This window comes from Balaenoptera acutorostrata, chromosome X (assembly GCF_949987535.1).
Source record: "Balaenoptera acutorostrata chromosome X, mBalAcu1.1, whole genome shotgun sequence".
Taxonomy (NCBI): Eukaryota; Metazoa; Chordata; class Mammalia; order Artiodactyla; family Balaenopteridae; genus Balaenoptera; species Balaenoptera acutorostrata.
In genome coordinates, this window is record NC_080085.1 from 73,471,377 (window position 1) to 73,489,947 (window position 18,571).

At 37.7% G+C, this 18,571-nt stretch overlaps 1 protein-coding gene across 3 annotated transcripts in view; it reads left to right on the plus strand.

The window, feature by feature from the left end:
* The window catches only part of APOOL (apolipoprotein O like), a 96,250-nt gene extending 77,935 nt beyond the window's left edge, over positions 1-18,315 (plus strand). For all 3 annotated transcript variants that reach the window (XM_007183532.2, XM_007183534.2, XM_007183533.3), the window contains 3 exons: positions 6,208-6,321; positions 6,528-6,645; positions 17,757-18,315. In XM_007183532.2, the coding sequence (XP_007183594.2) occupies positions 6,208-6,321; positions 6,528-6,645; positions 17,757-17,845 (321 nt within the window). In that variant the 3' untranslated portion in view covers positions 17,846-18,315. The remainder of the gene's footprint in view (positions 1-6,207; positions 6,322-6,527; positions 6,646-17,756) is intronic.
* The last annotated feature ends 256 nt before the right edge of the window (positions 18,316-18,571 follow it).

The window sequence follows — 18,571 nt, forward strand, 5'->3', positions numbered from 1 at the left end:
TTCAGTCTGTATGTGTCCCTAGGTCTGAAGTGGGTCTCTTGTAGACAGCATATATACGGTTCTTGTTTTTGTATCCATTCAGCCAGTCTATGTCTTTTGGTTGGAGCATTTAATCCATTTACATTTAAGGTAATTATTGATATGTATGTTCCTATTCCCATTTTCTTAATTGTTTTGGGTTTATTATTGTAGGTCTTTTCCTTCTCTTGTGTTTCCTGCCTAGAGAAGTTCCTTTAGCATTTGTTGTAAAGCTGGTTTGGTGGTGCTGAACTCTCTCAGCTTTTGCTTGTCTGTAAAGCTTTTAATTTTTCCATCAAATCTGAATGAGATCCTTGCTGGGTAGAGTAATCTTGGTTGTAGGTTTTTCTCCTTCATCACTTTAAATATGTCCTGCCACTCCCTTCTGGCTTGCAGAGTTTCTGCTGAAAGATCAGCTGTTAACCTTATGGGGGATTCCCTTATGTGTTACTTGTTGTTTTTCCCTTGCTGCTTTTAATATGTTTTCTTGATATTTAATTTTTGAGAGTTTGATTAATATGTGTCTTGGCATGTTTCTCCTTGGATTTATCCTGTATGGTACTCGCTGTGCTTCCTGGACTTGACTAACTATTTCCTTTCCCATATTAGGGAAGTTTTCAACTAAAATCTCTTCAAATATTTTCTCAGTCCCTTTCTTTTTCTCTTCTTCTTCTGGACCCCTATCATTCGAATGTTTGTGCATTTAATGTTGTCCCAGAGGTCTCTGATACTGTCCTCAATTCTTTTCCTTTTTTTTCTTTATTGTGCTCTGCAGTAGTTATTTCCACTATTTTATCTTCCAGGTCACTTATCCTTTCTTCTGCCTCAGTTATTCTTCTATTGATCCCTTCTAGAGAATTTTTAATTTCATTTATTGTGTTGTTCATCACATTTAGTTTGCGCTTTGGTTCTTCTAGGTCCTTGTTAAGTGTTTCTTCTATTTTCTCCATTCTATTTCCAAGGTTTTGGATCATCTTTACTATCATTATTCTGAATTCTTTTTCATGTAGACTGCCTATTTCCTCTTCATTTGTTTGGTCTGGTGGGTTTTTGCCTTCCTCCTTCATCTGCTGTGTGTTTCTCTGTCTTCTCATTTTGCTTAACTTTCTGTGGTTGGGGTCTCCTTTTTGCAGGCTGCAAGTTCATAGTTTCTTTTGTTTTTGGTGTCTGTACCCAGTGGCCAAGGTTGGTTCAGTGGGTTGTATAGGCTTCCTGGTGGAGGGGACTAGTGCCTGTGTTCTGGTGGATGAGGCTGGATCTTGTCCTTCTGGTGGGCAGGTCCACGTCTGGTCGTGTGTTTTGGGGTGTCTGTGGCCTTATTATGATTTTAGGCAGCGTCTCTGCTAATGGATGGGGTTGTGTTCCTGTCTTGCTAGTTGTTTGGTATAGGGTGTCCAGCACTGTAGCTTGCCGGTCTTTGAGCGAAGCTGGGTCTTGGCATTGAGATGGAGATCTCTGGGAGTTTTTCGCCATTTGATATTACGTGGAGCTGGGAGGTCTCTTGTGGACCAGTGTCCTGAACTTGGCTCTCCCACCTCAGTGGCACAGCCCTGACGCCTGGCTGGAGCACCAAGAGCCTGTCCTCCACACAGCTCAGAATAAAAGGGAGAAAAAATAGAAATAATGAAAGGAGAAGATAAAATAAAAGTAAGTAAAGTAAAATAAAATAAAGTTATTAAAGTAAAAATTAAAAAATAATTATTAACAAAAACAATTTTTTAAGGAAAAAAAATGGACAGACAGAACCCTAGGACAAATAGTGAAAGCAAAGCTATACAGACAAAATCACACACAGAAACATACACATACACACTCACAAAAAGAGAAAAGGGGAAAAAATATATATATTTCGTTGCTCCCAAAGTCCACCTCCTCAATTTGGGATGATTCTTTGTCTATTCAGGTATTCCAGACATTCAGGGTACATCAAGTTGGTTGTGGAGATTTAATCCGGTGCTCCTGAGGCTTCTGGGAGAGATTTCCCTTTCTCTTCTTTGTTCGCACAGCTCCTGGGGTTCAGCTTTGGATTTGGACACGCCTATGCGTGTAGGTCGCCTGAGGGCGTCTGTTCTTCGCTCAGACAGGACGGGGTTAAAGGAACAGCTGATTCGGGGGCTCTGGCTCACTCAGGGCGGTGGGAGGGAGGGGTATGGAGTGGGGGGTTAGCCTGCGGTGGCAGAGGCCAGCGTGACGTTGTACCAGCCTGAGGCACACCGTGTGTTCTCCCGGGGAAATTGTCCCTGGATCATGGGACCCTGGCAGTGGTGGTCTGCACAGGCTCCCGGGAGGGGCGGTGTGGATAGTGACCTGTTCTTGCACACAGGCTTCTTGGTGGCTGCAGCAGCAGCCTTAGCGCCTCATGCCCGACTCTGGGATTCGAGCTGATAGCTGTGGCTCCCTCCCGTCTCTGGAGGTCATTTAGGTGGTCCTCTTAATCCCCTCTCCTCATGCACCAGGAAACAAAGAGGCAAGAAAAAGTCTCTTTCCTCTTCGGCAGCTCCAGACTTCTTTCCGGACTCCCTCCCGGCTAGCTGTGGTGCACTAGCCCCCTTCAGGCTGTGTTCACGCAGCCAACCCCAGTCCTCTCCCTGGGATCCGACCTCCGAAGCCCAAGCCTCAGCTCCCAGCCCCCGCCCGCCCCGGTGGGTGAGCAGACAAGCCTCTCGGGCTGGTGAGTGCTGGTCGGCACCAATCCTCCGTGTGGGAGTCTCTCTGCTTTGCCCTCCGCACCCCTGTTGCTGCGCTCTCCTCCGTTGCTCCGAAGCTTACCCCCTCCCTCACCCGCAGTCTCCGCCCGCAAAGGGGCTTGTAGTATGTGGAAACCTTTCCTCCTTCACGGCTCCCTCCCACTGGTGCAGGTCCCGTCCCTATTCTTTGTGTCTGTTTTTTCTTTTTTCTTTTACCCTACCCAGGTACGTGGGGAGTTTCTTGCCTTTTGGGAGGTCTGAGGTCTTCTGCCAGCGTTCCATAGGTGTTCTGTAGGAGTTGTTCCACATGTGGATGTATTTCTGATGTATTTGTGGAGAGGAAGGTGATCTCCGCGTCTTACTCTTCTGCCATCTTGAAGCTCCTCCTATTATACATTTTTAAAACAGCTTTAGTTAATCAGACAATTCTCTTAAAAGAATGTCAGGTATATGTGTATTTTTCGGAAGGAAATGGCTCATACATTTCAAGAGATTGTCCAAGGGGGTCTATGATGTTAAAAAGGTTACAAAATGATAGTCCAGAAGGTTCTTTGAAAAATGAAAGTCACACCCCAGTTATTCACTATTTTGGAAATACACTTCAGAATGGAATTACTCTTTGCTTTTTATATTTTTTTCTTCATAATATTTTCATTATTAACTTATGTAAAGAGTAACAAAAAATCTTTATTTGAAAACTATAAAGTAGCTAGGAATAAACTTATTAAATAGTGTTTTAAAACATATTTTTTAAAAACTGTTAAACTTTACTGTAGGGCGTTTTTTTTTAATTCAATAAGTTTAGTGATATGTGTTGTTTTCTGGATGAAAGGACTCAATATTAGAATGTGGCAGATGTTCTCAAATTTATATATTTAATTCGGTTCTTACAAAATTCCTGGATTTGGAGGAAACGTGACATTCATTCAACCAGTATTTGTTGTCCATGTACCATGTATTGGGAACGATACTAAGCTATAGCATAGATAATAAAATATACCAAGAGAACAAAGAGAATGTCCAAAAACAAATATGTGGAGTATGTCTTCGTATACGTTGTGGAGGGAGGGGGAGGGTATGGTACAAGTGGCATTTCAGATCAATGTGTAAAGAAAAGATGGACTATTCAAGAAATGTGTTGGAATAATTGGCTTTTCGGAAAAATACTTAGACCTTTACTAAAAATCATGCAAAATAAATTGCAGGTGGAATAAAGATCTAATGATAAAATATAATGCTATAAAATGTTAGAAGAGAAAAGAGGAATTTTTGTGTAATCTTGAGATAGGAAAGGCTTTCTTAAGCAAAACACAATCCAGAAGCCATCAAAGAAAAAAAAATGAATATATTTTACTACATCAAAGTCATACATTTCTGTTGACCACAGTATACCATATACGAAGTTAATTGATAAATGAAAAACTGGAAGAACTATTTGCAACATATTAACAAAGGATTAAATAATATCCTTCCGTATATTAAAAGCTTCTATAAATCGATAGGAAAAGGATGAATGCCCTCTAAGAAAATAAAGTATATGAACAAGCAGTCCACAAAATAAGAAACATAAATGGCCTAATACATGAAAGATGCTTAACTTCATCAGCAATCAAATAAATGAAAATTTAAATAATCATTTAGATACTGGTTTTTAGCCTTTCCATTTGACAAAGATTTTTAAAAATCATAACACTTCTGCTGGTAAATGGGGTTGGAAAACATATATACTCTTGCTGGGAGTGTAAATTGCTACAGTATAGAGCTGACTTTCTAGAGGCAATGTGGTAGTATTATCAAAAATTAAAATGTATATAATCTTTAATCCAGATATTTCACATCTAGAAATTTTTCCAAGGAAATACCACAACGGTATATGTTCCCAGTTATTTGTGTAAGGGTGCTAATTACAGCAGGATTATAATTGCCAGGATAAAAAAGGAAGTATTCCATATGCCCATCAACAAGGGATTTGTTAAATGAATTGTGATGTATCCATATAGAATACTAGCTGTGCGGCTGTTAGAAGCAGATCTACTGGCATATAAACTGATATGGAAACATCTCTGTGACATATTGTTAAGCTTTTAAAAAATCACACCTCAAAATAATATGTATCGCGTGATTCCATTTGTGTTTAAAAAGGAAAAAAAGTGTATGTGTGGGCAGTTTATTTTAAATGTTAATTTAAAACATAATTGAGATTGTAGTTTATAATCTATTCTTTGTTCTCTTTTTTGCAATTCAGTGGTTCATCATGGATTTCTATCCATGTCAGTGCATATAGATCTACGTCATCCCTTTGGTAGATGTATAAGTATCAACATTCTGTTTGTTTTAAAATGCTATGTGTGTGCATATATAATGAACATAAGAGTAAAAATTCAAGAAGAATATCCATACAGTTGTTAACAAAGGTTACACTGAGAGGAGGAAGAGGACTTTCATTACTAGTGGATTGACTGATTTTTCTTAAGTATAGATATATACTTAGCAAAAATAATAAAAATATTTCTATTTAAGGAAGAAAAACAGTTTTTAAAAATTTATGTTTATAGAAAGTGTAAAACTAGAAAGCACCTCAAAACCTCTTTAAAGTTTGAAAAATCAATAGCTATTAACATTACTTTAACTATAAGAAAGAAAAGGGTGGGAAAAGAATAGAAAGGAGGAATCAGAGATTTTTTCCAAAGGAAAAGAGATATGAATGAAAATAATAGCAGCTTCAGGAATTCAGTCAGCATCCTAGCCTCTGCTTTAGTGTGTTTGTAGTTCATTGTTTATTTCACGTTTCTACCAAAAAAGTCTTATTCTCTAGAGAAATACATTAATTATTTTTCTTTATGATTGGAGAAAGCAACATAAAAATTTAAGCAAAAGCATTAACTTTGTAGCATCTTAAAATCTCATTTCCTCAGTCAGCTGTTTGTTATCTCAAACTGTCTTTCCCAAACTCCTGTTAAACAGACATAGTTTTAAATTCACGTTACAGTGTGAATGCAAACTATACATTTTTAAGACTTTATTATTTTTTTAGAGTACTTTTAGATTCACGACAAAATTAAGGAGAAAGTACAGAGATTTCTGGTACACCCCTGCACCCACACATGCATAGCCTCCTCTGTTATCAACATCCTCACCAGAGGGATACATTTTTTACAATTATGAGGCTGTACACTACCTACTGCACTAATGAGTCACCTAATTTTTTACCATTGATGAGCCTACACTGACACATTGTTATCACCCAAAGTCCACAGTTTACATTAGGATTCACTCTTGGTGTTGTACTAACTATATATATTTTAGCCTTTTACATGAGGCAAATAATTTTTCATATAAGATATAGAAAATGAGGCTTTGTGTTATCATGATCTAGAGATTTATCTTTATTATTGATTCTGACCTGAGTGTTCATATAAAATACCAGGTGTAAATTTTTTAGTATTTGTTATTTTAACTTTTAAAAGTGTATATTATTTGACTCACTTTTTGTTTTAATTAGGTAACTGGGAAAAAGGCATATGCTACAAGCCAGCAAATTTATGAAGCAGTTAAATCATTGTGGACAAAAAACAACAAAAAAGAGTCACTTCCTGAACCTAAAGAAAAAACTAAGGTAGAGTTTAAATGGACCAAAAAGGTAGATTTTGAGTTTTGTTTGGGTGGGTTTTAGCTTGTAATGAGAGTCCTAGACAGACGTCAAGGATGGATTGAAAAGAGATGAAGGACTATACTACCTTTGCATGCTATAATTTTTTAGGATATTTTATTCTTTTAGTAAAATAATTTACTTATGAAGGAAAAATCCTTTTTGGTAAACAGCTAGGAAGCTCTGATGAAATAGAAATACCTGCAAAAACAACTCACAACCTGAAACATGCAGTGCCTTTGTCAGCAGAACTCGGCTCTGAAACAAAGACCAAATCAGAATCCACCTCAGGTTTGTTTGGAATAATTCAATTTTGTTTTCATTCTTTTCTTAAATAATTTTATAGTATTATAATTAATAGTTTGAACTTATTTATGTGTTTTCCTCATAAGTGTTTTGTCTTTCTCATCTGTAGTCTGTGTATCTTTTTAGGTTATGAGGTACTCAGGTATGTGGAACTTTTTCTAATTGCCACATAGCTCATAACATAGTTCTTGGCATATGGGAGTAGAGAATAGCACTGGCTGGTTGGGTGAGTGAAGCATTTAATCAATTTATAGATGTGAGGTTTTTAATCAGGTGGAGGAAAATGTGTCTTTCTGGATTCTACCAGTTTACATGCTATAACGAGTCACATCTACATAGAAGAAATATCAGGTTTCCATTTCTTGTGCTATATACCCCTATCAGTCTTCTCTTCTACCATCAGTTTTATTTAGTTTAGATACTAGGAGAACTTTCAGCATCAAATAGTAAAAATAACACAAGTTATATAATACTGATATCTTTGCTAGTATTAGATTCAGGCAATTAATACTTTGTGGGACCAAATAGTGACAATTATACTTCCTAGGCAAATACTACCATGGTTTTACTGTGATCAAAAAGAAAGTAACAGAGTGTTTAATACCATTTCAGTAGTGTATTCACATAAACTCACCAGTCACTGGTTTATGTAGGTTTGTTTATCTGTACCAAGTAAATGGTACTATGCATTAAGTTGTCTTATTACAAAGGAAATAGGACCAACTCAGAGGTAGAGAATTAGGGAATAATGAAAATATCTCCCCTTTACTGAGCAACTACAGTGGTGCAAAGAGCTGTTAGTATGTTATGTTATTCAATTCTCTCCCAAAAAGCAAAACAAGAAAACTCTGGTATATATGTAATTATAATTGTTTTATGATAAAGAGACTGAGACTCAGGGAGCTTAAGTAACTTGCCCAAAATTATAGTTTATGAATAGAGTTGTGTTTATAGTCTAGATATTCCTGACACCAAAGTCCCAGCTCTTTCCATTGCATATAGATTATCTAATTCAAAGCCAGAGTTTAGTCTCTAATTTCAGCCTCCTCCTCTCTTACTTAATCTTTATAAAAGCTGTCACTGAGTAACAAACCTGATTTGAGTTTTACTATTCCCTGTCACGTCTCCTTTCTAATCAAGATAAGTTATACAGTTTTTAGACTGTCTCTGAGTAATCCCCAGTTGATCGTATTCCCACAGGCATATAATATATCTGGTCATTTCTCTACATGCCTGTCAACTCCAGAGATCTTTGTGGAGATGTTGCAACTTCACAATGGGACCAAACCATCCCCAGCCAATGTCTTTTCTTCACACATCTGGATTCTGGAACATTTTGCCTGCCTGTCATGGGTAATGTGGTATATGAAAAGCATTCTAAGGAGACATGTAGAGGAGAGAGATACCCAGTACTATTCATCCTTATCATATAGTATTCAGAGTTGATTATACTTGAGACCCTTGAGACTCACTATTTCCACATTTCACATGCAATCCCAAAGGTCCAAGACACAGAAAACAGTAGTGGTTATGAGTACAGGTTTTAGAATAGAACCTGGATCTGAATCCTAAATCCAACATTTACTAGTTTTATTGCCTGGGGCAAGTTATCTAATACCTCAAGCCTCGGTCTCCTCATCTGTAAAAGGAGGACAATAATAGTGTTTTTCTGACATGCTTGTTGTGAGGATTAAATGAGATATTGCATGTAAAGCAAAAAGTACAATGTCAAGCACATACTAAGTTCTCAGTAAGTGTTAGAAGATATCATTATCATTGGCCTAGAGTAATTAGCCATTTTGCCGATAAACAAATTTATTGTCACTGAGCACGCTTTGGGAGCACATTACTTAGCTAGGGAACCTAGCCATGGCCAACACTTCTCACCATACAGAATACATTGGGTGTACTGTCCAACTATATATCATGGCTCTGAATATGAGTTTGGTTGTTCTCTATCATCCATATACATTTATGCCAATAACTTATTTTGGGAATCACAAATTTGGAAATTTGGTGACATGGACCTCTTCAAAATCTGATGAGAGCAGAATGAAATCTCTCACAGTCTCACAAGATTAATGTCCTTCTCAGAGGTTGGCAAACTATGGACCCTGTGCCAAATCTGGCTCATGGACTATTTTTGTACATTCCACAAATGGTTCCTATGTGATTAAAATAGTTAAAAAATCAAAAGAAAAATATTTCATGACAAGTTAAAATTCTATGAAATTCAAATTCCAGTGTCCATAAATAAATAAAGTCTTATGGGAACACAGCCACACTCATTGTGTATTGTCTTGTCTGTGGCTGCTTTCACCCTAAAATGGCAGAGTTGAGTGGTTGTGATGGAGACCTTATGGTTTACAAAGTTGAAAATGTTTACTTTGGCCCTGTGCAAACAAAGTTTGCTGATTTCTGTTTTAGAGGGATGATGTGTGCCATACATACATGACTCATCTTCCCCTCTTGATATTTCCCAGATTATTTTATGGGTCATAACACTAAATAGTCAAACTCAAAACCCTGAAGGGCAAAACCAAATTTCCTACAGTCTTTTAGTGTGAGGGAGACAGAAACTCAGGCTGTCAATCAGAAGCTAGAGAGTATCATACCTGAGGAGGAGGGAGGAACCAGAGGTTGACTGACTCTTACTATAACTGCAGCTCAGCTCAGTGCCTGATTGGAGTGATATGTTAAGTACTTCACCCTTCCTAAAAGAGGAAAAGGGTCCCCCCTCTGGCCGATGATATCATCTGGAGCTTCTTCAGTTCTTTTTTACACAGTGTCCACCATACAAATAAAATACTAGTCATGCAAAGAGGCAGGAAGATGTGACTAACAAAAGAAAAAAAAAAAAACAGCAGACCCACAGGTGATCTAAATATTGAAGTTAGCAGAAAAGCACTTTAACTGTGACTAATATGTCAAATGGAAAACGTGATGAACAAAATGGATAGAAAGATGGAGAATTTCACAGAAAGTTGAAATCTATTAAAAAATCAAGTGGATATTCTAGATGTGAAAAATACAGTACTTGAAATTATGAACTCATTGGACGGGTTTAATAGCAGATTGTATACAAAAAAGAGGACAGAAATAATGAACTCAAATACAAGACAATAAAAAAAAATAGCCAAACTGAAGTATAGAGAGAAAAAAGAATGGAAAGAATAGAACAGCATGTGAAAGTACTTTGCAATGACTAATATCTTTCAGTGTTTCAGTTACTGAAAAGCTGAATACTGAATATCATCCCAATTTTATACAAAAGAAATAAAAACAGAATCTCTAACATTCGTAACTTCACTCAGCAATTTATTAGTGATCTGTCCTATTTTTTTTGTACCTAACTTGCTTAAAATATAAATGAGATAAGGCGTGAACTAAATTATCAGTGAACAGATAACACCTAATGGCTATTTGAGATAATAATTCATTGCTGTTTTATAACTTTAAATAACTTTATTCCTTTCCTGTTTGTATAACACCAGCTTTTTTTAAAGTCTACTAAAAAAAAACCTAAGCATAAATTGTTTTTTATTAGAGATTTAAAATATGATAAAGTACAAAGAAAATTATTACAATGATTAGGGGATTGAGATTCAAGAAGAGTTTTTATGATTGGTAATTCTTTGGGAGGACAGAGAGCCCTGGATCAAAAGGGATGAAGAAATTTCTAAGAGGAAAGATATAATCCTTAATTACTCAGAATAGCATGAGATGACCCTTTAAAAAAAAAAGGCAGAAATCAAATGACTAGGTTGAATGGTTCTAAACCAGAGGGATCCACATCACAATTTCTTGAGTTTTTGTTTTTGTTTTTTCTAAAATTCACTCTAACAAGAATTATAAAGTAGAATCTCCAGTGGTGAGGCCTCCAAGCAGGTGGATTGTAGGAAAAGCTCCACAGGGAATTCTCTATGTATATTCCTCTAGTTAATAATATCTGACATAAGCTATGGATAAACTAAAAATTTGAAGCCTTTCAACAAATTTTGAGAGGTGGAGCCCTAAAGGCAAAGGAGCCTTTCAAATTTAGGTGATCTGACCCTTTGACCAGATTTTGGACAAGAATATAAATTAAGGTAGTGAGTAGAAGTGTTAGAGAACTTAGTCAATTGGTGGACATTGTTAAGAAAGTTAGACACACTCAGACTTATATAAAATAATTATTTGTCAATACTTACTATAGTATGTCTGTTTGATAAAAAAAAAAAAAAACATTGATTAAACTATTTTGTAGTATACTTTTCACTTGTACTGACCAAAGGCTTCCACCAGGTGGCAGTAAAGATGCATTTGGGAAAGAAGCAGACAGAACCACTAAGCTTAACCTTTTCTGTGTGCTACAGACCCCTTCTCAGAATGTTTTAAATGCATAAACTAAAATACATAGTAATGTATGAGCTTCCTTAATTGTGTTAATCAACAGTATCTAACACCATATCTGATTAAGGCTATAATTTTGAAGTAGCAGTAAGTGTAAATATTTCAAGATATCTGCAACTGCAGTGTGATTATCTGTGATTTCTATTAGTGACAAAGTCTAAGGTACCGTCAATATTATTGTGGTTTGTTGCCTGCATTCATTATCGAAGAAAACGTTCATCTTCAGTCAAAGGTTAATGAAAATAAAGACAAAGTTCCCCCATTCAAGTTCGTAGATCACATGAATTCTATCCACAGACCTCCCTCCCCCAAAGGGATCCCAGGTTAAAAATCTGTCTGTGGAGAACTGTATTAATGTCATAGATAGTGATTATTTAAGATCTGGCTGTTTTTAAAATATACTTAGTGGTGAAATTACATATAGGTCTATCCCAGTTTATAAAGCAGAAACTGTTTCTGATAAGGTAGGTGTAAAATAAATAACTGTATGTAAATTTTTCCCCTTCATTTTCATCATAAAACTGGAAATTAAATTCCTCTATGGAAAAAAGGTGTGTCTCCCAAATGTTAAAAAAAAAATCATTTCAAAATAAATCAGAGTTTGAAAAACATTTAAAATAAAAACAAGTTTGTGAAAAAAATATTTTTAGTCTTATGTCACAAAGTAAATATAAAAATTGTTCTTACCTACTTACCATGCACAGGGTATTGTATGTACCACTTTGTGTGCATTATGTTGAATACTAAAAGTAAATAATTAACATTGTTACTGCTCTAAGCCACATTTTACAGAAGAGCCAGGGTTGTTGTGTTTATTTCAGATTTTTCTTGTTTCTTGAGGTAGGATTGTATTGTTATAAACTTCCCTCTTAGAACTGCTTTTGCTGCATCCCGTAAGTTTTGGGTCGTCATGTTTTCATTGTCATTTATTTCTAGGTAATTTTTGATTTCCTCTTTGATTTCTTCAGTGATCTCTTGATTGTTTAGTAGCATATTGTTTACCCTCCATTTGTATTTTTTACAGGTTTTTTTCCTGTAATTGATATCTAGTCTCATAGTGTTGTGGTCAGAAAAGATGCTTGATACAATTTCAATTTTCTTAAATTTACCAAGGCTTGATTTGTGACCAAAGATGTAATCTATCCTGGAGAATGTTCCATGTGCACTTGAGAAGAAAGTGTATTCTGTTGTTTTTGGATAGAATGTCCTATAAATATCAATTAAGTCCATCTGGTCTGTTGTGTCATTTAAAGCTTGTGTTTCCTTATTTATTTTTGGTTTGGATGATGTCTGTCCATTGGTATAAGTCGGGTGTTAAAGTTGCTTACTATTATTGTGTTACTGTTGATTTCCCCTTTTATGGCTGTTAGCATTTGCCTTATGTATTGAGGTGCTCCTATGTTGGGTGCATAGATATTTACAATTGTTATATCTTCTTTTTGGATTGATCCCTTGATCATTATGTAGTGTCCTTCTTTGTCTCTTGTAATAGTCTTTATTTTAAAGTCTATTTTGTTTGATATGAGAATTGCTACTCCAGCTTTCTTTTCATTTACCTTTGAATGGAATATTTTTTGCCATCCCCTCACTTTCAGTCTGTGTGTGTCCCTAAGTCTGAAGTGGGTCTCTTGTAGACAGCATATATATGGGCCTTGTTTTTGTATCCATTCAGCCAGTCTGTGTCTTTTGGTTGGAGCATTTAATCCATTTACATTTAAGATAGTTATTGATATGTGTGTTCCTATTACCATTTTCTTAATTGTTTTGGGCTTGTTTTTGTAGGTCTTTTCCTTCTCTTGTGTTTCCAGCCTAGAGAAGTTCCTTTAGCATTTGTTGTAAAGCTGGTTTGGTGGTGCTGAATTCTCTTTTGATTTCTCCGTCGAATCTGAATGAAATCCTTGCTGGGTAGAGTAATCTTGGTTGTAGGTTTTTCCCTTTCATCACTTTAAATATGTCCTGCCACTCCCTTCTAGCCTGTAGAGTTTCTGCTGAAAGATCAGCTGTTAACCTTATGGGGATTCCCTTGTATGTTTTTTGTTGCTTTTCCCTTGCTGCTTTTAATATTTTTTCTTTGTGTTTAATTTTTGCTAGTTTAATTAATATGTGTCTCGGTGTGTTTCTCCTTGGGTTTATCCTGTATGGGACTCTCTGTGCTCCCTGGACTTGATTGACTATTTCCTTTCCCATGTTGGGGAAGGTTTCAACTATAATCTCTTCAGATATTTTCTCAGACCTTTTCTTTTTTTCTTCTTCTTCTGGGACGCCTATAATTCAAATGTTGGTGTGCTTAATGTTGTCCCAAAGGTCTCTGAGACTGGCCTCCATTCTTTACATTCTTTTTTCTCTATTCTGCTCTGGGGCAGTTATTTCCACCATTCTATCTTCCAACTCACTTATCCGTTCTTCTGCCTCAGTTATTCTGCTATTGATTCCTTCTAGAGTATTTTTAATTACAGTTATTGTGTTGTTCATCACTGTTTGTTTGCTGTTTAGTTCTTCTAGGTCCTTGTTAAACGTTCTCGTCTTTATTCTATTTCCAAGATTTTGGATCATCTTTACTATCATTACTCTGAATTCTTTTTCAGGTAGTTTGCCTATTTCCTCTTCCTTTATTTGGTCTTGTGGGTTTTTATCTTGCTCTTTTGCCTGTAAGGTATTTCTCTGTCTTCTCATTTTGTCTAATTTACAGTATTTGAGGTCTCCTTTCACTAGGCTGCAGGGTTGTAGTTCCTCTTGCTTCTGTTCTCTGCCACTGGTAGTGGGGTTGGTTCAGTGTCTTGTGTAGGCTTCCTGATAGGAGGGACTGGTGCCTGCGTTCTGGTGGTGGAGCTGGGTCTTTTCCCTCTGATGAGCAGGGCCATGTCAGATGGTGTGTTTTGGGGTGTCTGTGAGCTTAGCATGACTTTAGGTAGTCTGTGTGCTGACAGGTGGGTTTGTGTTCCTATCTTGTTTGTGTTTGGTGTGAGGCATCCAGCACTGGGAGCCGCTGGCAGTTGGGTGGAGCCGGGTCTTAGATTCAGATAGAGGCCTCCGTGAGAGCTCTAGGTGATTAATCTTCCCTGTGGCTGGGAATTCTCTAGTGGTCCAGCATCCTCGGCTCGGTGCTCCCACTCCGGAGCCTCAGGCCTGACTTCCGGTCGACGGACCAAGACCCCACAAGTCACTCGTCCCAGCGATAAAGGGGATTAAAAAAAAAAACACTAACAAAACCCCAGACAAATGGTAAAGAGTAAAATCTAACAAACAGAAACAGAAACAAGGAAACACACAAACACACACACACACAAAAAAAAGAAACAAAAACAGAGCCAGATAAATCAAATAGCAAGAGACCAGATAAACCAAAGAACCCAAGAACAAAATCAGAGAATTAAGAAGAAAGCTGACAAAAACTCAAAACCAAAAAACAAAACCAAAGCAGAGTGCCAACTGAAGGATGAAGCAAAGAAACAAAACAAACTGACAAAAATGATATTTGAAAAAGAGAAAGGGGAAAGAAGACAGAACAACAGAAAAACAATGTAGAAACAGAAATAAAAAAAAAATAAAATAGAAAATATATTAAAGAAAAAAAAAGGGACAAACAAAACCCCGGAGAAATAGTAAAGGCAAAATCAAACAAACAAAAACAGAAACAAGGAAACACACACACGTAAAAGAAACAAAAACAGAGCCAAATACAACAAAAAGCAAGAGAACAACCAGACAAATAGAAGAACTCAAAAATGAAATCAAACAATTAGGATTAAAACTAACAAAAACACAAACCAAAGCAGTGTGCCAGCCAACTGAAGAATAAAGGAAGGAAACAGAATAAACCGATAAAAATGATTTTAAAAAATAATAATAATAAAATAAAATAAAAAGGGAAAAAACACAGGACAACAGAAAAGCAAAGTAGAAATGGAAATATATTAAAAAAAAGAAAAACACATTAAAGAAAAAGAGGAAAAGAAGGGAAAAGAACACAACAGAAAAGCAAAGTAAAAATAGAAATATATTAAAAAATATGTTATAAAACACAGAGATCCCAAAAGACTAAAAAAAAGAAACAACAACAAACAAAAACAGAAAAAGAAACCAAAAAAAAGCTAGAACCAACAACAGAAGGAATCAAAACATAATAAAATTAATAGTAATAATTATGTTTCCCTGGGGTCTCCACGGTAATTGTCCTTGCACACACTGTGAACCACAGCCCAAGAGGCTCTCCTCTGCCTCTGGACTGGTCTCTGGACCTGCTGTGGGCCCTGTGGGTACCACTCTGACTCTGATCTGGCCCAATTCCTATGTGCACTTGCCCCCAAATTCCACAGCTGCCAGAGCTAGACCATTTTCATTTGTGGGAACACTCACTGTGTACTCAGATATTCCATAGATGCAGGGTCTACCTAGCTGATTGCGGGGATTTAATCTGCAGCTTGTACAGCTAATGGAAAGATTTTCAGTCTTCTTCCTTAGTCACCCCATCCCTGAGTTTCAGCTTTGGTTTTATCCCCACCTCTACGTGTGGTCCACCCACAGATGTCTGGTCCTGAGGCTGCCTTGGAGCTCTTGGGTCATCCCTGGGAGGACCAGGCACAGAGGTGGTATGACTGCTTGGATTGCAGGAGCCCTGGCGGCACCAAATGTGCAGGGAAGCCAGCGGCTACAGGCAAAAGAGATATGGCCCTAGTGAGGGCCTTTTCTGGCACCCAGTGTAAGATGTATGAGGGCCAGCCCTCGCTGGGGTTTTTCTGGCACCTGGCAGCATGTGTGTGAGGGCCAGCCCTGAGAAGGCTTTTTTTTTATTACCCTGCAGCCAGTGCGTGAGGGCCAGCTCTAAGGGGGCTTTTTTTATTGCTCAGCAGCCAGTGCACAGGAGCCATCCCTGAGCAGGCTTTTTTTATTGTCATTGGCAGGCTTTGGCATGTTGGGAGAGAGAAGCTGCAATAGTGGCTCCTCCCCTTGCGTGTGACTCAGCAATAGCGCCCTGCTTCCATGGTAGTCTGGTCTTCCTCCATAGGCATTCCCTGCTGTGGATTTCCTCCCTCCTGTCTCCTCAGTCCATCTCTGCACAGCCAACAGCAGTTCTCGCTCTGGGCCTGTTCTCCAATCCCCACGCACCAACTCCCAGCCCCCTTGCACACCTGTGAACATATGTCCCAGTCTGGGGTACGTAGGGCCATGGTATGGACCATCTGTATTTCTTACTCTGTCCTGTCTGCCACAGATCGGCTGCGTCACCCTCTTCCAACAGCCTCAAATGCTTCCCTCTGTCCCAATTGATTTCCCCATCAGAGAGGGGGTTTCCCCAAATTCAGGAATCTCTCTGCTTCAGCTCCCCAACCCCGGGGTGCTGGTCCCATCCCGCCTCCTCTCTCCTCCTTCTCCCTTCTTTTTTCCGTCCTACCTAGTTATGCAGGGATCTTTATAGTCCTTTCCAATGTCCAAGGTCTTATGCTAGTTTTCAGCTGGTGTTCCATGAGAGTTGTTGCATCTGTAGATGTAGTCCTGCTGCACCCGTGGAGAGAGGTGAACTCCACGTACACCTACTCCACCACCATCTTGAATCTCCTCTCCTAATGTTCTTAACCTTAAAAAGTTGGAGTATCCAAAGGGCTCATTTCTTGGACCTCTTTTCTGATGTTCTGGAAGACCTCATATGGTCTCATAGTTTTAAATGCCATATATAGGCTAGGAACGTAAAATTTATAAACCAGCACAGGCTACTCCTGTGCTGAACTCTAGATTCACATTTCTAACTACTTACTCAATATTTGTATTCAAATGTCTAGTTAGCAATTCAAATATAGCACATCCAAAACTTAACACTTCATTTGCCTTCTCCCAAACATGGTTCTACACTTTCCCCTATCTCAGTAAATGTCAACTCCACTCTTCTAGTTTCTCAAGTTAAAGAGTCTCACTCACACAACATATTGAGTCCATTTAGGAAATCTTGTCTATTCTACCTTAAGAAGTTATCCAGAATCCAATACCTTTTCACCACCTCCACTGCTACTGCCCTAATAAAAGCCATCAGCATCTCCCTCCTGGGGTACTGCAATAGCTTCCTAACTGCTCTCCCTACTTCCATGTTTGTTTCCCTATACTCTCTTCTCCCCATAGCCAAGAGTAATCTTTTAAGAAACAACATCATGTCACTCTGCTCAAAACTGTCCAGAGACTTCTCATCTCTTAGAATAAGGAGAAAAACTTTGCCATGGCCCTATGTGGCCTGGCCTTCCATTGTTTTCTGATCATGCCTCCTACCACTCTCATTGTACCCACCATTAGCATATCTTGCCAACTCTGTTCTAGCCATATTGGCCATTTTATGGCTCCTCAGACATGCCTAAGTTCTATTACACTTGCTGCCTGCTCTTCCTGTAAGGCATTTCCCTCAGATATCTACAGGGCTCACACCTTCACTTCCTTCAGTTCTTTGCTCAAATATAGAAGTCTTTCCCTGGCCACCCTATTTAAAACTGCAAATCACCCAAGCACTCCATATGCCCCTCCTTCCTGATTTTTTTTTTTTTTTGCATAGCATTTACCACCTTCTGATATGTCATTTAGTTTATTGTCTCTCTCACCCAACTTGAATGTTACGTCCATGTTGGCAGACATTTTTATCTGTTTTGTTCACTGATGTGTGCCCCGTATCAACAAGAAATTTGTTAAATGAATGACTAATTTTTTTCATTTTAATACTTTATCAGGTACTACACAGTTTATGCCTGACCCCAAGCTCATGGATCACGGGCAGTCCCATCCAGAAGATGTAGATATGTACAGCACTAGAAGCTGAAATAGTCTGCATAGAGAACTACAAGATGTGTGAAGTTGCGAATAACAATGAAAAAAAACATGTAATGGGTAACTGTGATGCATGGAGTATAATGTAAGCCAAGTTTTTCCCTTACATCTTCTAATGTACAGTTAGACAAATCACATAAGTGATTAAAACTCAAATTGAATACAATCCGAACAATATTAAATGATCGATGAGGAGGCAGAGATAGAAGTATTAGGATGCATTTGTGATTTTTAAGGGTATTTATAAAAAAATAAAAATAAATATATGAACACTGATGAGACTAAAATCTGAAAAAATATGTATGCGTGTATATAATTATGTATACATATGCACATATATATTTGCTTTAGCTTTTAAGAATTAATGTCAGCTAAATTAGAATTGTGTGTGGAAGGATGTGTTCCCTCCCTCTCTGTTTTTCATTTCCCAGAGCTAGAATAAAATATCCATATTTTATGACACTTGGGCTTGGCTTTGTCTCTTTGTTTTATTAATGTTAACTCCTCTTAAATGTCCCAAAATACCTCTAACTATTTGAGAGGAACATATGCTACATGGGACCCCCAATGCTGCTTAGCATTCCTTCTACTGGTTCCTGGGTGGTTTCCTATTCTGTTCTCCAGGAGAGGCATTACAGACCTTTTATTCTCAAGCCTCCTATACCTGCCAAAGATGACTGTGTCTCCTATTACATAGAGAAAAAAATAAGTTATTAGA